The sequence below is a fragment of the Amblyomma americanum genome, chromosome 7, assembly GCF_052857255.1.
Source record: "Amblyomma americanum isolate KBUSLIRL-KWMA chromosome 7, ASM5285725v1, whole genome shotgun sequence".
NCBI classification, from domain to species: Eukaryota; Metazoa; Arthropoda; class Arachnida; order Ixodida; family Ixodidae; genus Amblyomma; species Amblyomma americanum.
The window spans coordinates 127,322,547-127,350,261 of NC_135503.1; the positions used below are offsets into that span (position 1 = coordinate 127,322,547).

General features: G+C 45.0%; 2 protein-coding genes across 11 annotated transcripts in view; both read right to left on the minus strand.

Moving 5' to 3' along the window:
- Positions 1-10,044, minus strand: part of Raf (serine/threonine kinase raf oncogene) — an 82,385-nt gene extending 72,341 nt beyond the window's left edge. For 4 of the 10 annotated variants that reach the window (XM_077632962.1, XM_077632961.1, XM_077632958.1 and 1 more), the window contains exon 1: positions 9,570-10,042. In XM_077632962.1, coding sequence (XP_077489088.1) covers positions 9,570-9,914 — 345 coding nt within the window. In that variant the 5' untranslated portion in view covers positions 9,915-10,042. Of the gene's footprint in view, positions 1-8,721; positions 9,062-9,569 lie in introns of those variants that run through there. The other 6 variants (XM_077632960.1, XM_077632959.1, XM_077632955.1 and 3 more) reach the window with 4 other exon arrangements.
- A 1,399-nt stretch (positions 10,045-11,443) lies between these two features.
- Positions 11,444-27,715, minus strand: part of LOC144099559 (formylglycine-generating enzyme) — a 34,650-nt gene continuing 18,378 nt past the window's right edge. The window contains exons 5-9 of the mRNA XM_077632974.1: positions 27,403-27,525; positions 25,102-25,216; positions 22,774-22,887; positions 19,417-19,476; positions 11,444-14,339 (exon numbers count right to left, since the gene is read on the minus strand). Coding sequence (XP_077489100.1) covers positions 14,208-14,339; positions 19,417-19,476; positions 22,774-22,887; positions 25,102-25,216; positions 27,403-27,525 — 544 coding nt within the window. The 3' untranslated portion in view covers positions 11,444-14,207. The remainder of the gene's footprint in view (positions 14,340-19,416; positions 19,477-22,773; positions 22,888-25,101; positions 25,217-27,402; positions 27,526-27,715) is intronic.

The window sequence follows — 27,715 nt, forward strand, 5'->3', positions numbered from 1 at the left end:
GATTTATTCCATAGCTGCTGCAAACACCTGCCACTCTCAGGCCATTGCCTCGGCTCCCATGAAAACCACAAAGGACGTTTGGAAACCCTGACACTAGGACTGCCGAACAGAAAGCAAAGAAATTGAATGCATACACATGCATGCACAAAATGACAGCTGAACGCTCCACCACCATGAAAACTCAAACTATGAGCAGCTCCACAAAGCAGCCCTTTCTCTGCAAGTCTTTGTACAACACTCGTCAGAGAACATCTGGTTGCACTCTGAACATTGTAGCATGCCTTTCCTCTTATTACCACCGTTACCGCTGGACAAAAGTAGCATTAAGTGCAGTTCACATTTTAAAATGAAGGCAGCCCTGCAGTTGAAGCCTCTGTTCACTTTTTTCATCACATTCAGTGCCTTAAAGACCTTTCTGCTATCTCACTTTTGCCATGTGTCACCCTGTATTCACAACCAATGCAGAGTGACCAGGTTTCCATGCAGCAAAGAAGATTCCCACAAATGTGTAATGACTGCTACTGCAGTACCACCACCACCTGCCACAAATTCCCTCCAATCTGTGTTCCAATAACCACACTTGTCGATTTAAGTAATCTTCCATTATTCACGAAAACTGTACTTCCATACCCTTCTGTCATAGTCATTTAAGGCACTGACATGGGAAATGCTGACTTCCATTCGAAGTGAAGCACTGTATGTATTTATGTGACATACAGCAGCAGCAAGCTGGAGTTGTAGAGGAATGGCACACACTGTCAAGCAATGCCGTGGCAATGTTCGGCCTCCCGGTCTTTTCTTGCAATCCCCTGAGGTAGTGCGGCAGCAATGCCTGTCTTTGCAACACAACTAACAATCTTGGAGAAATCAATATTCATTATTTTGTCTGCTTTCATCCCTCAGGGGTGCACAGGCATTGCAGAGGTAAGTGGGTACAAGAAAACAAGAAAAAAAAATTGGCTGTGGTTTAGCTCTGGTTAATCCTAGTTGAATTGCGAAATTTCCTCGGCAAGTCGTCTACGCAGCGTCTCATTCCAACACTCTCGAGAACTCGAACCGGTCTCTTCCGCAGTTGAAGAGTCACTCTGGGACGTGGCACGACTTCTTCTAGCCACATCTTCATTACGCTTCTCGAGTCATATGGCGTGTTCTTCTGCCGTCTCTTGAGCGCGTTGTCTCTTCCTTGCTTCGTTCTTCCGTTGTTGCCTCTTTTTCGCGCTCTCCATAATGACTAGAATCCACCGAGGCGAAGTGCATATATACATACCCCCCGCGAGGTGACACCTCCTCTCCCTCTACCCATGTGGAGCACATCTGGTGGAGCGAGTGGCGGCGACAGCGGCGCCATCTGTTAGAGCGCGGCTTCGGCGTTGCTAGGCAACGCCACGGCATACGGCTGAAGTGCGACCACGCGACGAGCCGAGCTAGCTGCCTGGCTGGTGTAGTGTTGCTTTCGCAACAAAACCAAAGCAACACTAGGGCTATAAGATTGCATGCATACAGTGCTAGCCAAGCTTGTGCAAACAACGTGGTTATGCAAAAGTTATCAGTACATACAAGATTGTTTGCATTTGCGTACATGATTACGCAAACTGTTTTTCATAAAACCTATGCCTTAAGCTATCGCTCTACTAAGGCAGTTCAAAAAAATACTTCGAATGGAACTACTTGATATTTCTGTAGTACTCCTTAATTAGTAATATACAGGCCTGTTACTAATACCCAAATCACATGGGCAGTTTCAAGTGGCTAGGTATCTAGTTGAGAGACTTTGGGATACCCAATTTTAACTGAACTTGAAAAAGATGAGCCACTGCTACACCCCAAACTGGATCCCTGTCGAAAGGTACCATTATGTCACGCCAAGCTCTTGGGAACCACCACAACTGCTTACGGTCTTGTGCTTACGCAAACAATCATCCTGCCAGTTTAACCAGAACAGTTAAAACACGGTACGTGTATTTCCTAAACTAGATTTAATAGCTTTTGCGATAGCAGCTGTTGCTCTGGACAAGCTGTCGTAGCACTAATGCACTTTTGTGTAAGCACTTAAATACTTTTCTATGACTGGCAACATTCATATTAACTTCGCTGCAGTGTTTTTGTATCCAGGCTCTTACTTAATGCAAAATAAGTTTAAACTCTCAATTAATCAATCTTTTAGGAAGTGTACTGCTTTAATATAATTTCTCAGCGCATACCTGTTGGCTTTTAATGCATCAGAGTGCATGCTGCTATCACTGGAAGGGCCTTGATTCCAAGTTACTGCCCTGACTCGACAAACACTGAACTGATGGCCAGTGGAGCTGCCTGTGCAGCACCTCTCATGTGGCTCTTGAGCTGATAGACCATCTAGTTCAAAGGCATCTGAAATGCCCATGTGACAAATCTGGGGGTTTGTAGCTTAGCCTGGCCCCTCAATGGACCAAAGGATGAAAAAGCAAAGCGTGTTTTGGAGCAAAATGAATCAGTGCTGACATGGAAAGCACAACAAGCAAGTCTGCAACTCTGGTGGTTTTTGCCATTTTCTTCAACCACAATGAAACAGTGGCAATTTGGCGAACACAGGACAGAAACAGCCAACGCCTGTAGAATGAAGTGCCTCAAGGAGGTCTTCAAGCACATCAGTGCATACGCTTCGAAATTAAAACGAGTGACTGGTCTCCCCACCACAACGCCACCCATCTATGCAGCGCTGACTCTCCTCTTCATCGGCACGCATGGGGTCGAATCTTTTGGATTCAAAATATCACCTCAAATAACCCTTTTCAATTCCTGAAGTATTAAAAATAAAGGCTTACATGCACAGAAAAGCATATGAAGTTTGCAAAGCTGCTATTAATCAGTAAATGAGGACTTGCAGGAGTGCTGTGAAAAAAGGCTCAATCACATTCAAGCATGGATGAAATGCAGGATTTGAATGAGTGAGCGCGAGACCTGCTTGGCACTGGAGCTGTTCAACCCTAATGGCTGAAACGAGGACTGCAATGTAGCATAATGCCTTCACAAGCGCAAGGTGAAAGCATGACATCACATGGCCCCCTTTTTACTTGCATCATGGAGCACAAATTATATGTTATCAAATTTCTGATTTAAAATTAAATTAACATATCATCAGCTTTGTTTCCAAGCTACTGAAGGTTCTAAAGTGCTGAAAAACATATTTCGGTTCATATAGAAACGGAGAAAGCCCGACTTCAAAAGATAATGTGCGTGAAAACAAAGAAGCAAACAGAATGGTTGCACCTGACAGAGCTGCCATAGCTTGCAAGTTTTTCACTGACTTTACCTCTTTCAAAGTCACTGAGGTGCTCATTTTTCCTGTTCAGATGACGCCGTTCTGGTCACATGTAACTGAGGCAAAATGCTAGAGGCCTGTGTACTGTGCTATGTCAGTGCGTGTTAAGGACCCCAGGTGGTCAAAATTATCCAAAGCCCCCCCCACAGCATCCCTCATAGCCCGAGTCTCTTTGGGATGTTAAATGTCATAAACCAAACCACTAAGAAGCCTAGCACGTTTCGTTAAAAAAAGAGAGAAAAACTGCGAAAGAAATTTTGCAATTGAAGTTCTCTTATATTAACACACACACATCTGCAGGCTTACAACAGACGATGCATTGTGTTTCCTTGGCTGTTGCACAATATTGCTGAAGCTGGGCTATTAGCACAAATGCCTCACTTCAGTACTTTCAATACAGAACAATGATACTTAGTGAGTCTTTCAATTTACTTGTTGCTGCACTCAAATAAAGTGTTTACACCATGTGTTACTCAATTACCTGAATGCCCAAAATATTCTTAGTGCATTGGGCACAAAAAAATATTGACGCTAACAACATTCAAGCACAATGGCCCCACTCCTGAGTGGAACCTTACAAGCTGCATGCAATCCATTGAAGTTGCTAACAATCTCCTCACAGCTGGGCATACTCCTTGGTGTTGCCGTAGGGAAAGAAAGCACAATGACCCGTTTCATTTCCCATGTTGCCTCTAAATATCTGTCACTCTCTCTGGAGATGGATGTGAGCTTAGCAAGAAAAACTAATGCGATAACTTGTAGACTGGTTAAAAAGCTGCACAGCTTTGAAGAGCTTCCAGTAGATGATTCTCAAAAATAAAACATTTTATGTTTAGTCTTAAAAAACTGCTAGAATATCTGTACACAGTTGATGGCACCCGCTTGAAAGTTAAACAACACAAAACACTTGGAAATAATGTCACACAACTTTATACGGTTACAGCATGGCACAAACTGAACTGAAACACCTCTTCTCCAGATACAAAGTCTCACATTTCCTCCATTCCCTAAAAGGCTTCTAGTTATCAACACATTCGGGAACTCAACCTTTGACTACACTAGTGTGGTTCCTCACCATCATCATCAGCCTGACTATACCCACTGCAGGGCAAAGGCCTCTCCCATGTTTCTCCAATTAACCCTGTCCTTTGCCAGCCGTAGCCACCCTATCCTCGCAAACTTCCTAATCTCATTGGCCCACCTAACCTTCTGCTGCCCCCTGCTACATTTGCCTTCTCTTGGAATCCACTCTGTTACCCTTAAGGACCAGCGGTTATCTTGCCTTCGCATTACATGCCCTGCCCAGGCCCATTTCTTCCTCTTTTCAACTCTGATGTCATTAACATGCATTTGTTCCCTCACCTACTCTGCCCACTTCCGGTCTCTTAACGTTACACCTATCATTTTTCTTCCCATGGCTCGCTGCGTTATCCTTAAGCTGAACCCTTTTCGTTAGCCTCCACGTTTCTGCCCCGTAGGTGAGTACCGGTAAGATACAGCTGTTGTACACTTTTCTCTTGAGGGATATATTGGTAACCTGCTATTCATGATCAAAGAGAACCTGTCATATGCGCTCCACCCCATTCTTATTCTTCTAGTTATTTCCCTCTCACGAACCGGATCAGCTGTCACTACCTGCCCAAAGTAGACATATTCCTTTACCACTTCCAGCACATCGCTGCCAATTGTGAACTGCTCTTCCCTTGCTAGACTGTTGAACATTACTTTCGTTTTCTGCATGTTAATTTTAAGACCCACCGTACTGCTCTGTCTAACTCATCGATCATGATTCGCAGTTCATCTCCTGAGTGACTCAGCAAGGCAATGTCATCAGCGAATCGCAGATTATTTAGGTATCCTCCATTAACTCTTATCCCCAACTGTTCCCAATTCAGGCCTCGGAATACCTCCTGTAAACAGGCGGTGAATAGCACTGCTTAGGTTTTCACTTACTAAACAACCTGTCAGCAAAGTTGAAGGAGTTCAGAGAAAGCCACTTCAGTAAAAAGTAACCAATACCAACAGAACAGCTGAGGAAGGCAAGAATCTCATTCGAGAAATGGAAAGAGATTAGCATGTTCCAAGTTCATGGATCAATCACACTTAACCAAACATAAATGCCTGAATACAGATTTCCAATAGAGAATCATGGCCACCACTCCGAAAACTCTATGAAGGGTCAAAGCATATGCCGAGACAAGCAAAAGGATTGAAAAACAAAAACTCCTTGCCCATGCCACCAGGTATAACATGCTTTAAAGTCAGAAGCGAGTATCAAAAGACTGACAAAGCCATATTTTTGTAGGTCTTTTCCTCTGATGACAAAAATGAGAGCAGAACTGGCTGTTTCGGTAGAAATTTACACTTAGAATTGGCAAAGAAAGTCTGGCCAGAGCTGACCGTGATGCCATGCTGTGTTAGTCACTCTGTTCGCAGCCAGGTTTTGTTGCCTGAAGTAGATGTACTGCTTTCTTTTCATAAATAAGAATGAGTGCAACACAAAGGGAAATTTTGGTTGGAAGAAGCTTCGGGCAACTTGATTTTCTCTCTCGCAACTAGTCAACTTGCATGGCTTCACCTGCTTTTTCACTATCTCTCAAAATGAAACAGCAGGCTGACACTAAGCTGAAAGCAGCAGTCATCAGTAGTCCGGATACCGGCAAAGAGCGGTTTAGGATACAAGTGATATTACCAATCTTATTTTGTGGATAGTTTTTGAAATCACCCCAGTGCTTCAAAATATAGTTAAAAAAAAAAACTACGCATATTAGTTGATGTCAGGCTCATTATTACTTAGCCAATGGGCAGCTGTCATGTCTGTAATGCCACAGTCTGCAGAGGCTGACTACCACAGGATAGCAGTGACATTCCTATGTAAAAACAGAATTACGTTTTAAAATGTCCTGTAATAGAGTGTATGTTTATTTGGACACGGAGCAGTCTCCAGAGAGAGCTATGCAAGTAAATAGAAGACCGGTTGGCCCATTGCACAAACAGCACCTCACGACGTAACTTCTAGTCTATAACTGATAGTAAACTGTACACTTCAGTTTTACACACGCAGTTCTGCACTGTCAGCAACATGCTTCGGAAAAATTTTCAAACATGTTTTTTTTTTTATCACAGCCAACATTAGCGAGTGCAATTTTTAAATGTTCGATTTGCGCATGTAGCGGCTACCATTTTAGCCCTGCCTTTGTGCACAATGCACATTTTTCTGACTATTACAACCCCTGAAAGGACTGACAGTGTGTTCAAATAAACTGCACAATGGAGCAAGAGAATAAATTGTTGAAGAAATCACACAGCCACCAGCCTCAATGTGTGACCATGTAACAGAAGAAATAGTTTCTTTCTATGAAGATCAATTAAGTGTGCACGTAGTCCTCCCTGCCACATTAGGGGACAAACATTTTCCAATGGTTCCGTTTTTGTGGAAACCATTAAAAAATCTGGCTCCATTCTAGCTAGCTTCTAAATCATGTAAAGTAGCAAAAATGCTACTGATCAATTTTTTACAAAGAATTTATGCAGTAAGAGGTCTTCAGAGAACGAAGTTTGCACTGTGTACTTTTCAAAAGCTATATTTGCATTCTGAATGTTTGCATAATCTTGCTTATGTGCAGTATGGTTTTCACCTGTCCTAAATTGCCAAAAGCAAGCGCTATAACTACAAAAATTCAAGAGAGCTTTAAAGGAACTGAAATTTGGTTTTTAAGGACCTTATTTTTTTCTGTGCATGTGGAATGCAAAAGCTTATTGCTTAAACCGCCCAAATATGCAAGGCTTAAGTTAGCAATGCTGCAAAATATTTTGAAGAAAATTTTAACAGCAGATGCATTCACGTTTATGCCTTCCAAAGATACAAACAATAAGCATGGTGGCGAATGCACGCCAGCAAATGTGCAAAACCAGAAAACTTAGCCTCCGCCATAAGAAAATAATCTTTCAGTGAATAATGCTATTGTAATTTTGGCATATGCCTTTACTCCTGTCACAATGCTTCTGAGCTAATAACATGTGTTTGTGTTTCATTCGTGCATGCAGGCGTCTGAAACCATCCCCCTTGGTCCAAAAGCACTAACGGACACTACCATGCTTTGCGAGCTACAGCTGTTGTACTCATCAGTGCAAGGACAACAGTGCTTTTCAGTGTAACCTGCATTAACAGAATATGGACTGAAGGGAGTGTAAATGCTATAAAAAAATTACACATATGAAGCAAGATGCATTAAAGAACACTGAGGCTGACAGTATGGATATGCTGTCATGTGGCGTATACCCCAATACTACTGAAACTTCTCCAAACAATATCATAGCATTTACTTCAACAAAACACTTGTTTTAGTTTCACAACATTTTGTGCAGAGTTAAAATTGGAATTCCTTGTTTGGTAACATTATGCGAGATTCTGTGGATTTGGTGCAAGAGCTCACTTCCACTATAATCTCACAACCCCTTTGGCAAGTTGTCAGTCCATCAAAGAAAACAGAATGAAAACAAACGGTACCAAAAGAATGAAAGAACACCACGTGTCTGAGACCTTGCAAGCGTCCTCTGCCACAACAGTAAACAACCTCATGGCAAACACACAAGCGATCATGGAACACTGTTCGATCCAGGTACACCACACCATTAGACTTCATACACAAGCAACCCCTTATCCCAGAAGTCACCAAACAAGTGACAACAAGAGACAGTCGTGCTGATAACATGATCAAGAGACAATTGTCAGTGCCCCCCTGTCCTTCTAATGAAAACTTGCATTACACGACTCAATCCACAATGGCTGCCGTGGAAACAAAACAAATCAAGACTGATGAGCAGATTGAAGGAAGTCAATCATGAGTAGCTACTCCGATGGCCAATCTCATGTTGGAGAAAGGAAGCTCCCACTGGGGACCATCCGGCACTGCGAAAGAACAATGCACTGGCGAGCGCGTCCAAGGTACGCACGCAGGTAAGCAGCCTCTGACGCAAACATTGCGCCACTGCCAGTCACATGGACGCGCACAGTTTCACACCGGTAACGTAACGCTACGCCCCGACGTCAGGATCACCAGCACAACACGGCGAGCTGCGATTTTGCGAAGCGCGAGCGTGCACGTAGTACGGGGCCACCGCTGTTTTCGGGAGTGCTGTTAGCGAAGCGAATGGTTACGGACGAGAACCGTAGGCCGAGCAAAAGCGAAAAATCGGGATCTGCCCGACGGGACGGCAGTACTACCGCGCCTCGCAAGGTCGCCTGTCGCATCCCTGCGCGCGTGCAAGTGGCAGCGCCGGGGGAAAGCCGGATTAATTCGGCCGCAGCCAGGGAAGGGAGGAATAAAAAACGAAACAACGGCGGAGACGAAAACACGTCTGCCGTGATGTAGGTGAAATAAGATCGGGCGACACACACACAGGCCCCAGAAGCCACGCACCAAAGGCGCGCCGAGCAGCTCTTCTCGACGGAACAGCCGGAAGGCTCAGCTGGCTGTGAAGGCCCAGCCGGGGCGCCACGATTTCCTGGTGCTGGCTGCTGGTAAACAAACGCCTCGCCGCGCGTTGCTCTGCAGCCGGCTGCCTGGCGAGCGCCATACGACGCGAACGCACGCACAAACACGGCCCAGTGGACCTTCGCAGACAGTGTACTACGTGACAAAGGCATTTTGGTCTGCGCTCGCCCGCCCCGACCTCGTCTCAGCCGTCGGGCCCCTGGCTGGGTCAGCGGGCCCACTTCTTGACGGCTCGCCGACTTGCCTCCTCCGCGAATGATACACCAGCGATATAATCATCGTGGAAGAGGGGGGGGGAGGCGAAGGGGGGAGGCAGCGATCAGCCTCCAAGTGTGCAGCGCAGCGCGGCGCCTGGGACGCACCATTCGGCCATGCACCCGGTCGCGCGCGGCACCACCGTGCAAAGTCACAGCAGCAAGCTCTTGCGCCAAAACGGCTAAAAACACACGGGCCAGCAGCAGCAACGGGAGCACAGCACCGGGCAGCACGACAGGCTGAGTGACATGCGCGCTTCCAGCGGTCGCCGCCTTTGTCGCGTCGCTGGCGGGCGCAGGCACAGCGCTTGCCGCCGGCGGGCCCCGGCCAATCGCGGGGGCGACCCCGGCCGCCTATGTGCACGGGTGATCACGGTCCGAGCGGGCCCGGGTCGTGGACGCGAGCCCTCAGAAGGCGACCGTGCGTCGCCGATCAAGCGCTCGCTGGGTCGACGCACTGCGTCCGGGCAGCGCGCTCGCCGATGATCGCCGGGGCAGGGATATGCGCAAGTGGCCTACCTCGCCCGACAGTGCAACCCTGTCGTCCTGTTCGTAGCTTGCAGGCGGCGAGTTCAGTCCCAAAGGTGGGACCGAACCGTTGTATGGTTGCTCCGGGACCACGGCCATCTTAGCTCGCACAAATAGCCAAATGGCCCTTCGGTCACGTGACCGACGTGACCGAACGGTGCTGCCAGCCGATCCCCCTGCGGCTGCTAGCTCGCCTGGCTGCTGCGGCTGCTGCTGCAGTTGACAGGGGAGGGGAACGGGGGTGCGAGGAGTCGCCGAAGTGCGCCGCTGTTGCTGCTGCTGCCGCTGTTGTGGTGCGTGCAAGGCGGATTGTGCGTGTGCAGCAACTTGTAGCATTTACCTGGCGCTTGTTTTCCGTGTCTCCTGAAACTTTGTTCGGAGTTTACTCGGAAATCACGGTGGCGCGTGCAATGCGCAACGCTGGAGTGCGAAGCGGCCCTGTAAACTGCGCGGGCAAGTTGCTCTGTAAGGTTGCACGATTTTCGACACGGAGGTGGTCGGTTCCTCAGTTGCATCGGGAGAAGCCGACGTCCTGCGCTTTCTTCATTTTCTTCTCTATACGTTAAGCGAGCCCGTGCTTTTACGAGTGCGCGATTCGCGTTAGCAAACTTCACCTGGCTTTAGTGCCTCTTTCTGGAGCAATTTTTTTTTTCCAGGATAAATTTATGTAGCAATAAATGACCAAGTCTGTTTGCCATACGTTCATAAACACACTGATCGTGTAACATAACGACTTACTGTCGACTGTAACCGATAATGCTATGAACAAGTATAACGGGCTACCAGTCCTCTAGCTCTGCATTCAAGAGAGATGTGTGCACAATTGGTAGCGCCGTACGATTACTGATGTCTTATGATTAATTGCGACATTCAGAGTGCTTAAAAAAATTGGCAATGGCCGGTAGGGCCGCCCATGACAGGCTTGCATGTGCCACTTGCAGACCATGCGCATGAAACAGTCAAAATCGCAAGTGCATGTGCGAACACCTCCATAAGCCCGTTGCATTCATAACCGTCTCAAATTCAGTGCAAAGACAACCGCACTGTGGTTCAATAATGGCATGCCTAAGAACATTTTCATTTCGGTCGAAAAGAAGGTGCAAATAGCAGCACGGACCTTGGGTGCAGTGTTCAAGAGGGTGCTGTCTCAGCTTGTTGCATTTGCTGCATTCTACTTGACCAATATAAAATGATAGTAGCATAAAAATTGGGTGGCTTTTGTTTTTCTTCTGAGATGCAGACTATTGACATGTAACGAGGTAGTGTGTGCCAAAGGAACTGACATAGTGGTGTGATGTTCATTGTGCTGTATTTCGAAATAAAAGGAGGGAAAGCAAAAATGTATCTGTGGCAAACTGTGTGCATAGGGTTTGCTGGTTCGTTCACCTTTTGCATTGGTTAAGAGAACTGTCATAAGTGCACATTAGATTAGTCAAAAGCATGTGTACCACGATTGTGACCACAACAAGGGCTCACTGTTAGCAAATGCGTACATGTTTCATGTTTGGGCACGTTTCCATGCATCACAGTCCAGGCACGATAGTTAATGCCATGTGGCTGCTATGTTTGTTTTAATTTAGTCTACTAATAACTACTTGGAACAATGCTTGCTCACACAGGACTCAAAAGAGTGCCAGATTCTGTTCTCATGTGGGCTCACCTTTGTGATTTTCCAGTGTATCTGTCAAAGCAACTGCAGTCCCTGTTGCCCAAGGTAAAAAGACAAAAGCTCTGCAAGGCCGCATCACGTATGCCAGTTTGAAACCATGAAAAGATGGCACTGCAGTGTGCCAGTACATACCAAACTGTATTACCACACTGAGTTCAGGTTCAAGAAAACTGCCAAGTGCAAACATCCAGAGGTGTCGTGGATCAAATAACCAGCTTTATTTACAAATATATTGGACTGAAACACACAAAACATGTGAAAAATTCCTTTACTAGTTGCACAAATTTACTGCCAAAACAGAATGGCTAATAAAAATATGGCTTACAAACTGGAAATTAAAAGGGGAATGTGTCATTCAGATGAAGAAGGCTAAGGTGGCAGAGCATACCAAGGACCTTTCATTGGGTGTGCACAATTTGATCGAGCGGCGACATTTCATGACAACACAGCGCGTAACTAAGTGAAAAGAAGCTACATGCAGAGTTCATGCTAAGTTCATCGCAGTGTCTTGTTCAGGTGCAAAAAGCAATTCAGAGCAGAGGTGAAAGAGTAATACTGAAGGCAATGCAGTATACTATGGAAAACGCAGCGACTGATATGCTCGCTGCATTTAAGGCACATCACATCCATTTCCATCTATATAAAAAATGCCATGTCAGCAGTTGTACTCCAAACTAGACGACGTATATTGGTGTACAGTCGCAGAAAACACTGATGCAAAAACAAAAGCTATGGTAGTTGGAGCACTGCAGGACATTTTCTCCAACTTGCAGGCAATTTCATCTGCATGTAGCCCACTATAATAATGGGCAGGCTGCACTAATGTGTTACAACTATACTCAGCAAGAAATACATCACAGAATAATGAGAGATCACAAGCTGCCAAAGTTGGCCACAGTAGCTGTGGCACTGAGGTCAGTGATATCAGAAAGATCGCAGTCCAAGCTGGCTGTTGGTAGCATACAAGCTCATCTCAAGGCCTCGGCTGTTTTGGAAGGCAGTTGGCACAACCTGGCAGTGGTGGCAACAACAGGTGGTAAAAAAGCGCATGTGCTAGAGTTACTCTACTTGGGCTTGCTAGGAGTATGAAGCATTGTACTGCGGTTCACCAGCATCATCAGCCTGACTATGCCCACTGCAGGGCAAAGGCCTCTCCAATTGACCCTGTCCTTTGCCAGCTGGTGAGGAGTCGTTGAGTCTGCCTTTGCACAATGAATGGGATATTACAGCAATGTTAGTGAAAATGCAGAAAAGGAAAAGGCAAGTAGCCATAAGAAACTTTTTTTAATGATGAATCATGTCGGTCCATTGTAAGTTGTCCAGCTGAACAGCTCTGCTGCATATGCACGTGTATGCCTTGTTTCTGGGCATTGGTTCAGGTTTGCGAGAAGCAACCATTGAGCAGGAGACGTGCTGAAAGTACTGTCGCCCACAAAAATCAGCTATTATATGGCGCTTAAAAATCGCAAACTTGTGTCCAAAAAAGCATTTCATTGTTAAAAAAGATTGCGACTGTATAGCAGTGAGAAATGGCCAAAAGTTGTGATGCATAAGACAACCAGCTCAAAGGCACCACTACAGGTCCACAACTGCCAAGGTTGTGTTGTCATGCCAAAGTAACTTGTGCAGTAAAGGCTTTTTTTTTTTTTGCATGCTTTCTTTACTGCTTGCATCTGTGTTTTCAAACCAACCAACCAACCAAAAAATAAGGTCTTTAAAAGTAGCATTATTGTACGTGTTTAAGACTTCTGGGCCTTCTCTCTTCCTTGCAGCATGTTTTTTATCAAGGGTACTTTGATATCCCACTTGTGTAGGACTGCATGAGCATCAACCAGAGGAAAGCTTTGGCATTGGGAACGTAACACAGAACTGAACAAGCTAGAAACGACCATACGAACTAAAGAAGACTAAAAGAAAGGCAAGGATAATCTTGGGAAAGTCTCTCGAGCAAAAGAAATAAGTCCATTGCTGGCTCATCCTTCGAACATGCGTGGACTGCACTTCGAAGTGTACAAGAGAATTGGGCTTGTGGGTGCGACATGCTAAACTTAGAACCATAGCAATTAACAGATGACAATCACCCACACACATACAAGGCAATAACTTCCCAACAACAGAAACATTGCAAGTTAGTGCAGTGTGCGGGTATCTTACTTTCTGTCCCTGTCTGTTATGCAGTACAAAAGTACTAGCAAGAAATAGCTGTGCTAGTGCAGTTGCAGTTTGCTCTTTCCAATTGTCACCCTGCATGGATCAGTGCAGTTTGAAAAAATTGCAGCTCGTGACGCCATGGCCACATTGTATGACATGAAATTTAAGGCTCCTTGCCTCCTAGCAACATCCAACTGCGCCACTGTGAGGCACTTCCTGCCATCCTGAGCAAAAGCAGGCAAGCTGTCTGACTGCGTTCAACAGTGTGGGGCAGAAGTAGCACAGCAGCACAGAGTGTAACCATGCCACGTACTATCACTGTCGAAAGTTTATGGGATGAGATTGTGCTTAGAAAAATTTACTTCAGCACAGTGACGCAATTCAGTCGCCTAAAATGTATCAAGGTATAAGGGAACATAAATACTCTATCGACTGCGTCGTGAGGCAGAGCTACAAAAAACCTTTTTTCGAGAACACATATCCCGTAAACTTGTGATCGTGGTAGTACCATACCCGTGTTCTTTTTTTCACCCTGCTTACATATAATGTGAATTGTTAGCATTTATCAGCTTTGAGAAGGGTTCTGTGAATTCTTGGGGTTACAGTAGTAAATGTTAAGGTCATATGTGCTGAATGTTCAGACATCCCCGATCTTTAAGTCACAGCCGAAGTCAATTTTAGCGGCACAGCTTGATTTGCTGGTGTGCTCAAGTGCTCCCAACCTCCACCTAAAGTCTTGATGCTCATACACACGAGGTCTCGAAGCAGAACACAGGCCGTTTTCTGCTTCCAACAAACTTTGGAGGCTGTCACAGCTCTTCTCGGTGAAGCACGGCGTCATTGGGCAGTCTGTCGGCCCCACAGCGGATCCCCACATTGTAGGCGCTCGTGTCGGGCGTGTTCTGGCTCCTAGCAGCACAGCGGTAGCGGTAGCAGTATGCCTGCAAACAAAGCCAGTGCAGAGTTTGGTAAGAGAAGAGCAGGTGGGGCTAGTTGTGTTGTGTCTTCCTCTCCTTGTTGCCAGCATTTTTTGGGGCTAAACCAACTACTGTGATAAAGCTGTGACTTATCATAATTCATGTTCACTAATTTAAATAGCTTTAGTGCAAAGGACAGGGCACATAGCAATAGTTTTGTGCTAAAACTACTTAAATGAGGACCAGGTACCAACTATAGTCGGATACAACTTGACCCTTTGCGGTCCCTAGTTGGGCCCCTCCCAGCAATGCAACACCGCCGTTCCGGTCTGCTGTCAGGCACTGCCCGACAAGCTTTTCCATAGTTTAATTATGTGCGTTTTCTTCACGGCATATTGCGAATCATCTCTTTAACCACACGCTGCCCACATATTGTTGAAAGACAGGCACATTAACAAATATGCACACAAAAAAACATTTCATGAGTTGTTCCTGCACAGTTGTTTTGTTTCGCTGTGCCAAAACCAGTGAAATAGTTTCGGACCGGAACGGTCGCAAAGTAAGTAAAATTTTTGGACTGCAAATGGTTAAGCTTGCAGTGAAGCCCTGCCCACACTGAGGGCTGCCACACAGAATTAATCCATGACAAAAAAGCATTTCGTTGTTAAAGCTTTTCTCGTTACCTTAACCAGAACTTAAACACAGGGCGAAATTTTAAGCTAAAGAATTTTGGTGCCTCTGGTTTGCCCGATATAGTCAAACCCCCCCCCCCCCCATTACAAAGCCGACTTTGTTTACTGTCGTGATTGGTCAGCAAAGTAATGCAGACCGCCGCGGACCGTGGCTCATTGTTACCAAATGCTGTTCTTTTTTTAACTTGTATCCTACTGTAGCCCAGTCAAAGTGCAGTAGAATCACGATGATGCAAATCTCGCAAAAATATTTGTATCATCCGAAATTGTGTCATCTAAAACAAACAAACTCCATATGCAGAAGCAAGAGAAATGCATTCACATGATCTGTCTGTGGCTGATAGGATTTATTTATGCCCGTGCTCATGGCACATACCACTGGACCGACTATCGCAATGTCAGAAATGTGTGGGCAGCGCTTAGTACTCGACGGTGTGGTCGCAGCTAGCGCCTGCCTATAATCCGTAGTAGCACGGGAGAGTGTTTAGGACACCCGGAATTTTCCAAGCTATATACAATGCACTCCCGCCAGGGAATTTTACAAATTTGTATCATCCTGAAATTCATACCACCCATGATTGCATCATCCAGGTTTTACTGTACTGTTGTACATTTGCTGTAGTGACATGCATCATGCACAACAAAGGTGGTAAGTGAGAGATAGACTAGTCATGTATACACGATTCGTGCAGAGTATGTTTAGGGGTTGGACTTTTCGGTTTTTATTTTTGGAAAATTCAGCATACTTTTTTGGTGTTTATTTCACAACGCAACTTTCGTTTTTTTTCAGTGAATATTATTTTCTGTGTAAAAAGTTTCAGTTTTTATTGGTGAAATATATGATGTCTCTGTGCGTTAAAGAGTTACGCGATTGTCTCCCTCATTTTTTTTAAGTACCAGAAGTTCATGTAGCAGTAATTAATGCACAAATGGGTGTATTAGAGCTATACTTGCAGAACAAAGTCGTGCACTTGTAACAAAAGTAAGAATGTTGAAGTTAAATGATTGTGCCACGAGACAAAAAGATAGGTGAAGTCTAATTCTAGAAGCTTGGTCCTCGTCTTCTCATTCCACTCTGGGCTAAATGAGAGGACATGGTGATGGCAGGGATGCTACTCGCAGCTTTACCGTCGGGAAAGTGAGAGCATGACACTTCAGTGCCCTTGATGCATGGTTAAATAAACATGCATAACACAGTTTTTTAAAAAGTTCTAGATGCCCTTGCATGCCATGGAAAAAGCTACTTAACCAAGCGACAGCGCTAAGCTGATCGTAAGTCTAAGCAAACAGCACTCTATGCTACACAACAGCACATAACTAGGAGTTAGAGCCTCCCCACCTGCAACAGCGTGTCTGAGATCTCGGATCATTGCCTAAAAGCTCACAAACATAGAAGCAAATTCAGAAGATACCGATATCTATACCATGTTTCTGGTTCCAGTGCTCTCTGAGTTTACTACTGCGACGTGCTGCAACCAGTACTGAAAAGCCAGCCATTCGCCACATGCATGTCAGAAACACTGACTGTTTTCGGTTAAAACTGAAAAGTCCAACCCCCGAGTTGTTGCAGCCAAACAATAGCATAAGCTAAGGGAACTCTTTGGACCAGGTGGCAAGTAGAAACGTTTACTTGTGAAAATAGCGGCGTAGGTATGTCTGCCTGTAGGCTTGGGAAGTGAAGCCTCACTTTCCGGAGACACCAGCCAACCCACCGCACCACCAACTAAGATGCTGCCCAACCACCCATTGCTACCCAGGATCCACCTCCCCACTCACCCAACCCTTCAGAAGCACCGCCTACTCCAAGCCCACCCAGCAGCCGAACGATAAAGTGACTGTGAAATCGAATTCAGAGATGCAGTGGGAAAGCCAGCCGCCCTCCAGAAGCATCAACCATCTCACCCCTCCAGCTAGGAGGCTGTCCACCCATTCCCCCACCACCCCCTCAATCTACTTCGCCCACGTTAACCCCCCAGAAAAATTCTGTCATGTGTGTGAAGGCTCGGCTTAGAGTAAAAGCAGCAAGGTAATCAAGGAGGGTAAATCCAACAGCTTTCGCAGAACTGTTGTATCAGAGGTGTCACTCTCCTATAATTTTTTTATTTCACCCTTTTTCTTCAAATAGAGGAAATGTCACAGCCATCCAGTCAGGGAGAAATTCCCACATTTGTTGCTGATCCCGAGGAAAAAGAAAGTGACAGTATTCCTGCTGATCTTGGTTAAATTTCCCTTTTCTTCATAAACATTCTTCTGTCCTAATTTCCCACTGATTATCTGCTCCACACACTGCATGGCTTGCGCAAGTCTTTCTGTTAGTTCTGGTAATAAGTGACTGCATAGTGTGGAGAGCAAAATGCCATTAAAGCTGTGATGCCACAGCCCTGCATTCCAAACGGGTGCAGTCAATGAACCCTAGCACATGTCTTCTACGGGATGCATTTGCACACAAATTTCACCCCGAGGTGCCAGGCTATCACTGTAATATACTGTTCCATAGGAAGCTGGGAAAACAAGGAGCATGATGCAATTTTGCTTTTGTTCTCAGCTCTTAGCTTCAGGAACTGTGGCCACATGGACATCATCTGGCTGATAAATTGGTTTTTGTCAGTACACTGCAAATTTCGCTAAGATGGGCATCAACAGTTACAGACAAATGAGGTGTAAGCACATCACGAGAATGAGATACACAACTGTGAGTGCACACACTCGCCTAATCAAAAGAATGAAGCCTTGACAGGAACTCATGAATTAACTAATTGCACAACACTTGCTTGTTGCTGCAGTATATAAATCTTAAATTGCCACTTGCAGCCTCATAATGCAATGCACAGAGACTGCATGCTTCATGTGCCGAAGACATGCTTCTTTCTTTTTGTCGCTTTTCCGCCTTCCTCATGTGTAGGGTAGGAACTACCTGCTCTCTCTCTCTCTCACACTGGCCTTAGCTGCGGTCTTCACAGCTTTAAATGCCTTCCATGAACACAGCTTCCTACCCTCAATGGTGTACACTTCCAATGACAGTTCCCTTCACTCAAGTGTGCTCAAGACTTTAGTCATCTTTGTGTGAGCAAGGGAACCACGTTGCAGGAACGACTCAAGTGTTTAATCCTGCGGTCGGCTGGCAGAAGCATAATTACAGTCATGGCATCCTTCTGAACAGCCAGGCGCATAAGCAGACCTTATCGTCATTTTCGCAGTCATGCAGGCACATGCATTGGAATATGTCGATGCAGCACGCATAAGAGCTTTCAGTGGCACTTTGCTCATTGTAACTTTCTAAATGGTCATGCAGTTATCTTACATGCAGTAAGAATTTGCAAACTAGGCCAAGTACCAGTAATAATGCCACTATCAATTTCTCGTGACGAGGAAGGAATCATAGCTGTACAAGAGGCATCTTGGAATATTTCATGTTCAATGCATCTGTGGTTTTTCGTTTTTGCTTACTGAAAGTCTGGACAGAGACTGAGACTTCCCTCGCCTCAATCATCATAAGGATGTAACCAGCATCTAAATCCATGACATCACCTAGCTGGGTAGTCAGCCTTGGAAATCTGAGCTCACCATGAGATGAGAAAGCAGACTGTGCTTTGAAGCAATCAGGATTAATAATAGCAAAGTGCATGCCACATGACTGCAATGCAGAAAAAGAAGAGGCGAGAAGATGTTCAGGTACTGATCCCAGGGTTGGAGGGCCAATTCTTCACTGCTATAGCATTACAACTGATTCTTGGCAATTTCAAGTCCAAAATTCGTTCGAATTATGCATAGCTCGAATTAATGGGACTCTTTTTGACATGCTTGATACTCATGGAACTGAAGTTTCAGTTTGTGGAAGTTCGAATTAGCGGGAGTTCACTGTATTGCTTTTAGGTTGAGACATAAGGGTGCTCAAATGCCTTTGCCGCTGATAGTGTTAAAAACTTCAAGGGCACCACAAATCGACATGTGACACATACCCGTAATGCTACTACTGATTTGTAATGTGGGAGCAGTGGTAAAAGCCATGGCACACCATTCCCAACTCTGACGCTGAGCACTGCGCATTACCTTCATTATTACCGTCACCATGCTCATCACTGCCAGGTGCAACAAAACATTTGCTTTTGAGTGCGGGCACACTGGAGTGTGGCAATGCCACAGCGTTGATCAACGTTCCTGGTTTTACTCTTGCTGGGGACAAGTTCCCGCAGATTAGAAAGTGGAATGTGATGAGCCGATCACCAATGCTGTCGCCCTCTGCTGCAGCAGAAGTTCTCGTCTGTGCTTTGCACTCAGCTTTAGTCACTAAGGCCCCACAAAGAAAAGGAGACCCGTACTACATTAGCATGCTGTGCAGCAACATGTCTGTTTGTCCACCTTACATGTGCAGGGAACACAGCTATATTGTTGACGCAAGAGCAACTTGCCTTGTGGCACATGAAAGAGCCGCCTTTCTTGACCTTGTCGGTGCCGCTCGATGGCCCTTGCTGTGGTGTGAAAAGGAGATGATGAGGAAAGGCAAAAAGCACAAGACGGCTAGTTGAGCAACAAGGAATGTACACAAACACCTTACTTTACTGTAAAGTCCTTTTTAACAGGCTTTGAAGAGAGGCCTAAAGAGAATCCTATGTATGCGTGTACCACTTCACATGACCTGAAGACTGAAAGCATGTGTAACAAGTACACAAATGCTTTCGACGATGGATTTCAAGCCATAATGCAAACAGTGCAAACTTCACAAACGACTTTGTGAAGTTTGCGCTGTTTTCATTGTGATGAACAACCAAATAGCTCATGATGTGTTCTTCAGGATTTCAAGCCACTTATAATGGCTCGCTCAGCTCTAACAAAGATGATGCGACTGTCACTATTTATATTAGGGGTAGGACTGCACGAATAAGACAGGACAAAAGACAGTAACAAAAATGACACCATGGGTGCAGACTTACAAAGAAAAGAAAAGCAGACTGCAGCGTACCACGAATCACGAGAAAAAGTTCACAAAGTGCGATTCAGGTCTTGTGTACAAAATTCTCCTCACATGTGACAGGTGTTGCACTGCTCAGACTGGTAGATGCTTTAATGAATGGGCACGTGAACACAGTCTGGCATTAAAGAACAACTCTAGAGGTCGCCTAGCACACCATTCCAAAAATTGTGAAAGCGTGGGTAAGGGTAAGAAAAGAATACCTTGCAGTCCGGTCTTTCATAAAACCATGTTTTTATTCAGATGGAAAGGAAAAACCGAAAGGGAGATCATCGAACCATTTCAAATTATAAAAGCTGGTGAAAACTGTGTCAGCACTCTATCTATTTCACTTTCACAAAAAAATAATTTTTTAGAAGGCCACTTATAATTTCTTTGTTTCATAACAGCCCCTACAGCCCATGCTTGGCTGTAAACCATTTTTCAGGCCCGAAAATGTATTCTTTTATCTGTTTTTAAATACACTTGTTCCTTGTTGTTTCCATTCTGCCATGCTTGTTTTTACATTCTCCATTTCATGCTTTTATCTTATCACCCGTGCCATGCTTGGATGTAAACTGTTTTTTTAGGCCTGAAAATGTATCCTTTTATTTGGTTTTAATGTTAACCCATACACTTGTTCCTTGTTTCCATCCTATCAAGCTTTTATCCTTTTACCATTGCCTTTATTTTTGTTGATTGTTGTTTTTCATTCTGTCATCTACAATGTCACCTCCCGTTTAATTTTTTCCCCTCACCTTTTAATTGTTACTCTTGATTCTTGTTTTTTCAATTTTTTTTTTCATTTGGCTTTGGCATGAAGCTCTTAATGACATGAGTTCTGACTGCCAACTTGTTTTACCTGCCCCCCCCCCCCCCCCCCCCCCCCCCCCCCCCTCAATGATGTGAATCCGTTCCCCGACTTTTGTTTTGCTCAAGGAAAGAAGAATATGATTACTGTTTACTGTGCTGTCTTGCATCCAAGGCAGAACTCTTTTTAGTGCAACACACAAAGGGGGCAAGACAGGCGCCTGCCTTCATGCGTTGCGCTAAAGAGAATTCCACCTTAAAAACACGAACCAACTAGCCCCCAAGCAAATGCTGCTGAAATGTTTTGTATCAGTGTGTGCGAATTGAGAAAGGTGACTGCGTGCCTCGGTTTTGCGCTTATAAAGGAATGTGCTTTCACTCATCAATAAACAGTTGGAAGTCTGTGCCCGTGGTGTCATTTTCATTTCTGTCTTCTGTCCTGTCTTATTTAAGTAGTCTTACCTTTAATTGAAAATGAACCAACTAGCCTGCAAGAACATTCTATTACCTTAGGGCTAAGGCACTGAATCTCAGAACGAACACAAAATTTGGTTACAGCGGGTGCCACGAACTCGCCTGTCGGGGCACGCTGCGCACTCTTCATCGCGGTCCTACATGAGCATCCATACTGCTCTTGCTTTTCGTGCGAAGGCAAAAGGACGCAGGTTACACGAAGAAAAGACAAAGAAAGAAAGTCTAGAGCACAACATCCCCGCATCCGTAACCGTGGGGCTTGCCCGCTCTGGGAAGCGACCCCGTGGCAGGAGAGGAGCGGCAGACTCATGGCTTGTCAGCGGTAGCTGTATTACCCTCCAAACACGGGACCCTACGACTCTTTCTGGAGGGCCATAGAAAACAGAAACCTTATCGCGCCTGAACAGAACTATGGGAGAGACGCCTATCACCTGCGGCACATGCGCTGATCACCAATTCCTTAGAAGTCAAATTAAATGTTACAAACTGAAATAGCTCAAGCGCCTAGTTCGTCAGATCTGCACAGTTGTGTGGCCCCCAGCAAAGAGCAGATAAGCAATTGTGTCTTGCAGACATCAGACCTTCATCAGACAGCAGACATCAGACCATGCACCATAGACGCAGAAATGTGGGTACGAATTTTGTGGCCTTTCAACGTGTGACGCACTAGGCCTAAACACACTGTGCTGATCGCCTTGCTGATCGCGATGCGCGAAGATGTGCCAACCGGCTTGAGAACTTGGCCAGGACGGCGGCGATTCGTGGATACTGGGCAGACAGCGCACCAGAAGGTCCGCCTTGCGGTTGTCATGTATATTATGACCAACCCACTTACTGTGAACATATGGACATAACGAATGAACGGCACGTGATGGCCATGTTCTTCATAAGCAGGCTTGACTGTATGCATATGTTAAGATACTGTACAACACATTTTGCCTTTCCGAGTCGTAAGATTGTTGTTAGATCTCTTCCATTGCTTAGGCCACCATAGCTTTAGGGTGCTTTCACAACACAGACTTTATTCGGTTCCGTGCACTTTTATTTTTGTCTGGCCAAGTTTGGCAAATAGTGTTTGTTGTGTTCTTGTGTGCAATATGTGATCCATGTGATAAATGTCAGGAGTTATGGCCCACTGCATTTTCCATAAGCTTGACTGAGAGTGTCACGCCATTCCTGTTAAGTACACACTACAGCAGCATGAAATACTTTACATCTATGGAAGGCCATGCCACCATTGCAGTTTCATCGAAAGGGAAGAGCAGAGGTAGAAGGAAGGGAAGAGCATCTCCCAACACAGGCAAACAAAACACCACCTCAAAAGCCACAGCACCTCAATGAAAATGACGGAACCAATGCCAAGAAATCAGTTGCACATCTCATTTGGTCCCCGGTTTAATTCCTTACAGTGTCAGCAATGCACCAAATCTGCATGCGTCCTGCAGTAGGTTTGACTGGCAGCACACGAGTAACCCCACCATTAATTTTTTTTTTTTTCGACAGAAGAACTGGAAACAGAACGACCACCGCTCACCGGGTTGTCCTTGGGCTCCTTAGTATGGCGGGTGACCCACCAGTCACTGGTCCACTCCCAGACGTTGCCGATAATGTTCTTCAGGCCAAACTTGGTCGCTGGGAATGAAGTCACCTGGGAAGTCCATTGCCATACATGTAAAGGACAGGCAACTGCAGAGTGCAGCAGATTAGTCCACAGCCATCACAATTCACATCATGCTTGATTGCCTTGCCCACAGAACTCATGCAGATGAAATGTAGTGCCTGCGAAGTAGGTCACGTGACCTTGTGATATCGTCACAACTTGCCCACCATGGCAGTTAAATGAATGACTGTTTGCAAGAGGTTGCTCGGGAAGAGCAACCTGGGTCGCACAAACCCCACCGGTGGCAGCACCTGCCATCGCAGGGCAGTGGCGCATCGCTTAATCGCTGCACCACTGTGCCAGGACTGGTATGAGGACTCCCAGCAATTTATGAATATAAAGTAGAGAATGGTCAATTCTGCATATATGGGCACTAACTCATTAACACTTTCACGTCATACCCTTAAGACGGAGCTTAAGTGTCCACTCCAGATTTGTTTTCTTTCACATTTGTTGCAGTTGAAAGTTACTGCAAAAGCATACAAATAGCGAAGGCACCGCGTAAACTACTGCACCATGTCACTCCAGGCACGGTACAAGCAGGAATACTGCAGCAATCAAACCAGACCTGTGGAGATAAAAATACATAGAAATACATGGAAATAATATTTGTTGCGCGGATTTCAAGAACCGAGTGCTGTATGTTATTCAGGCTCCAGATTGAGTTGGTCAATTACTGAGCTTCTACGAACATTTGCGCAGGATGTCGTTAAGCTTGGAGGGTGCTCACAAACACACCTCTGTTCTTGAAAGGAATGATGGAAAAAATGACATGCACACAAGCACTGTACATTACATTGTAAATGTGCTAAAAGTTATGCATTCTTACTTTCTTTTTCTCTCACAGATGGAGTGCCGGTGTAGACATTTTTTTTTTATTGTCAAGAACACTAATGTTTTTGACTGCATAAATGTATAAATAGCATAAAAGCCGATAATGATTCTATTGGTTCTTCAAGAAAACCAACAGAACCAGCAAAATGAAATCAGTGAATGAATCAAGAGGTGAGGTGTTGAGTTGAGGTTGTTGTAAGTTACCGGTGGGATTAGCCTTGCTCTATGTGCTTTATGTACAAGTCCAATTGATGAAACAAATCTCTTCAAAACTTTCATGCCCGCTGTTTCCTTGACTGTTGTAACTTTAGCTTAGCAATTCACTTGTTTCATAAAATTATGGAGGATTTCATTTCTTTCCAGAACATATCTCTCACCAGAAACGTAAAATACGAATTGCTTGTGGTCTCCCTGTCTACTACAAGGCCCAGAACAAATTATGGAAGTATAATTAACCTAATTGCAACCTAGTGTAATGCGCACCCATCTTTAGTGGAAATAGCTCAAGAAGCTACGAGCTCTATTGTTTTTATAAGAAACTGAAGTTACTCTGTCCTGTTTTGTAATTTTGAAATTATTCGAGTTCTGTTGGCAGTTTCTTTTTATGAATGTTGTGGACTTTTTCTGTGCCTGTATATTTCAACTCCAGTGTCTGTTTTCAGGTTTGCAAATGATTTTTGTTGTGCTAGTTATTAGCTATGTGTGTATTTTTCTGGTTGCACATAATGGTGTCATGTTTGTTTTTGTTTAGATTTTAGGAATGTCTTTCTCCTTTGTCTATGCAATTAGGTTTCCAAATCTAAAGTATACTGTTGTTTTGTTGCAAAGTGATTCTTTTTATCCCACATAGTATGCGATGCCGTTTGGTCACCAGCGTCCTGATGTGTAAGCAGGGATGCAGGCATCGTCAGGAGGCATGCTTTGCCTACCTCCCTCTGCCTCTTCTCGGAGGCATATTGTAAATATGGCCAAAATAAACCTTTAAACTTTTCAAATATTCCACCAGCAATTGCTCCACTGCAGCGACAGCTTCTTCTTAAAGTGAGCCATGTGGCGTTCCTGCCCTTTCGAGAGAAGTGAGTAGGACAGACCTTTCCTCACTGCAATCTGGCCATCACATAAGATAGTGTTCTACACAATCACACACACCACACGAAGCACACAGCGGAGATGACACCGGACCCGTCTTCTGCATCCACTCTGAGGTACGAGCCAAACCCAGGTGAATGCGAATCTCGAGTACACTGCTACAGTTACACCCCCCCACCTTTTAACAATAGCAAAGCAGGCAAAGTAGCTAGTCAGCAGTCGTGCTACAAAGTTGTTCCTCCCATGGTCAAGCAGCATCATGGGTGGTGCTCAGCTTACTGGTGCAGTGCCACGGTAGCCGTCTTCAGCCGTGTTGGTGACTGGAAATTGGCCCTCCCAGATGTTGGCACGGGTTTCACCGCGGGGAGTCCAGTTGTTGCCCCATGGGAACAGTCTGCAGTGCGAGAAGGTGCCTCAGTGTCCAAACAAGCACTCACGGAAGAACTCAAAATGAAATTAACTGCACTTTTACCTGCAAGTCACAAGTTTCTCTCAGATATAGCACTGTATTCAATACTAATGCCTTAAATAAGAAATAAAACATTTTTCTTCTTGAGGGGAATGGAACATCTGTCCTCTTGAAAACTAACTCGTGAAGTTTTCTACCACATAGCTTTGCCTAATCATCATCATCATCAGCCTGACTACGCCCACTGCAGCGTAAAGGCCTCTCCCATGTCTCTCCAATTAACCCTGTCCTTTGCCAGCTGCAGCCACCGTATCTCCACAAAATTCTTAATCTCATCCGCCCACCTAACCTTCTGCCGCCCCCTGCTACGCCTGTCTTTCCTTGGAATCCACTCCATTACCTTAAGTACCAGCGGTTATCTTGCCTTCATATTACGTGCCCTGCTCAAGCCCATTTCTTCCTCTTGATTTCGGCTAGGATGTCATTAACCCGCGTTTGTTCCCTCACCCACTCCAATACTACAAAATAAACGTGCTGATATAAGCTTAAACTTCCTGTTCAATGTTGTTCAGTGCGCTCATAAGACTCATAAACACTGCTCAGTAAAGAGCAATTCAGTGCTTGTATTAAATATGCATCAACATCACCAACATTTTCTGTGGCATAAAAATTTGAGGTGAAATGTTTGGTGTGCGGGTCAAAATTGTGATATGTTAACTTTGCCGACCTTTATGTACGGTTGACATGGTGCATCAGAGATGAGAGGGAATTTCAAGCATGCCTATGTAGTAGACCATCCATGCAGATTTTACAAAGTGCCACTAGTGACCTTTGGTTGTGGATATCAATGTGTACAGTCCCAGAGATAAAGCTCATGTGTGCAGTAAAAAACAAAATAATAATCGCCCTTACACGACTTGTTCTCCAGTATATTTAAGGGAAACCTCAAGATAGTCTAATTTTAATTAGGGAGTATAAGTAGTAATTAGCATCCACCTGAGCACAGCCATTCCACTGCGAAAAAACCTACAGCTTTCTCAAAAACTTCTTTCTTCTACTACGAAGCTTTTAAGGAAAGCCTTATGGCTGTAGCCTCAACTGCAGCTTTATGGCTCTGCTCAGGTGACACTAATTAGTAATTACTCCCTTATGTATTGCTCTCATGCTATCAGTATGCCATCTTGTATGTGCTCCTGTTGTGACAGTGTACTGATCAACAAGAACTGGCAACAATTTTGTTCTTTTTCACTTTTATAACTTGTGCTAATCTGCCCATAAGTAATAATTTAGCCTCAACCTTTGACCTTACTACAGCATCTTTGTCTTTTTTGCTTCCATCCAGGAAAAAAATTTGCATAACTGCGAACAGTTAAATCCACTCCCGAGCAGTAACAATATTGAGTCCTCATGCATACTGAGAAGCAATAGCACAAGGCAGCAACAGCACGCAAGTATTGACATGTACTCCATTTTCTCTGGCATTTGCATGTACTACTACTAGTGTGTTTTCTTTGGTGAAGGGGCTCGCACCCTGGGTTCTGTGGAAGCCTTGGAGTGCATCTTTTATTTCCCGAACACCTAAATGCATGCATGGCTCAACCTTCCTTTTCCTTTACTTGCTTTATTTGTGGCTGACCACACTGCAGATGCTTATAGCGGAAATAACCACACTGCAGATGCTTATAGCGGAGTGTTTCACTAAACAGTCCTCCTCTTCCTAATCACCATCATCAGCCTAATTGCGCCCACTGCAAGACAAAGGCCCTTACCATGTCTCTCCAATTAACTCTGTCCTGCGCCAGCTGCGGCCGCCTTATCCCTGCAAACTTCCTACTCTCATCCACCACCTGACTTTCTACTGCCCCTTGCTATGCTTGCCTCCTATTCATTAATTCAATTTGGACAAGGGTTGTGCTTCTAATGCTCTTTTTTTGCATCATGTCGGGCAGGAAGGGCAGAAGCACAGACACGCAGTGTTCATCAACAGATCTTGGAAGCAGTTAGGGTTCCATCTATAAAGATTGAGAACCCCTGCTTTAGTGCCTCTCATTGTTTCAGAGCGCGTTCTGCTTAGTGCCAATGAACCGAGTGATTAGTGTTAATTATTACTCAGAGCAGCATGGCATTATTTGCAGTTACATCAAGTGCACATGCAGACACAGGACATGCACCTGTTTTTGAGGCCAGCCCTGCAGGCATACTCCCACTCAGCTTCGGTGAGGAGGCGCTTTCCCGACCACTTGCAGAAGGCTACAGCATCATTCCATGACACATGCACCACGGGGTGGTCCATGCTGGGGTCACATGCAAAAAGAGGGAGACGCAAAACTGGCTCTGGCCAGGCTGTTTCACACAATGTGCACTGGGCCCGAGCAGAACTCAATGCCACCTCACAAAAACATCTTTAGTAATGGACATGCTAACCTCAAATGACAGATTGGCAACCAAAAACTATTGGAGACATGAACCAATTTGCAAGATGGT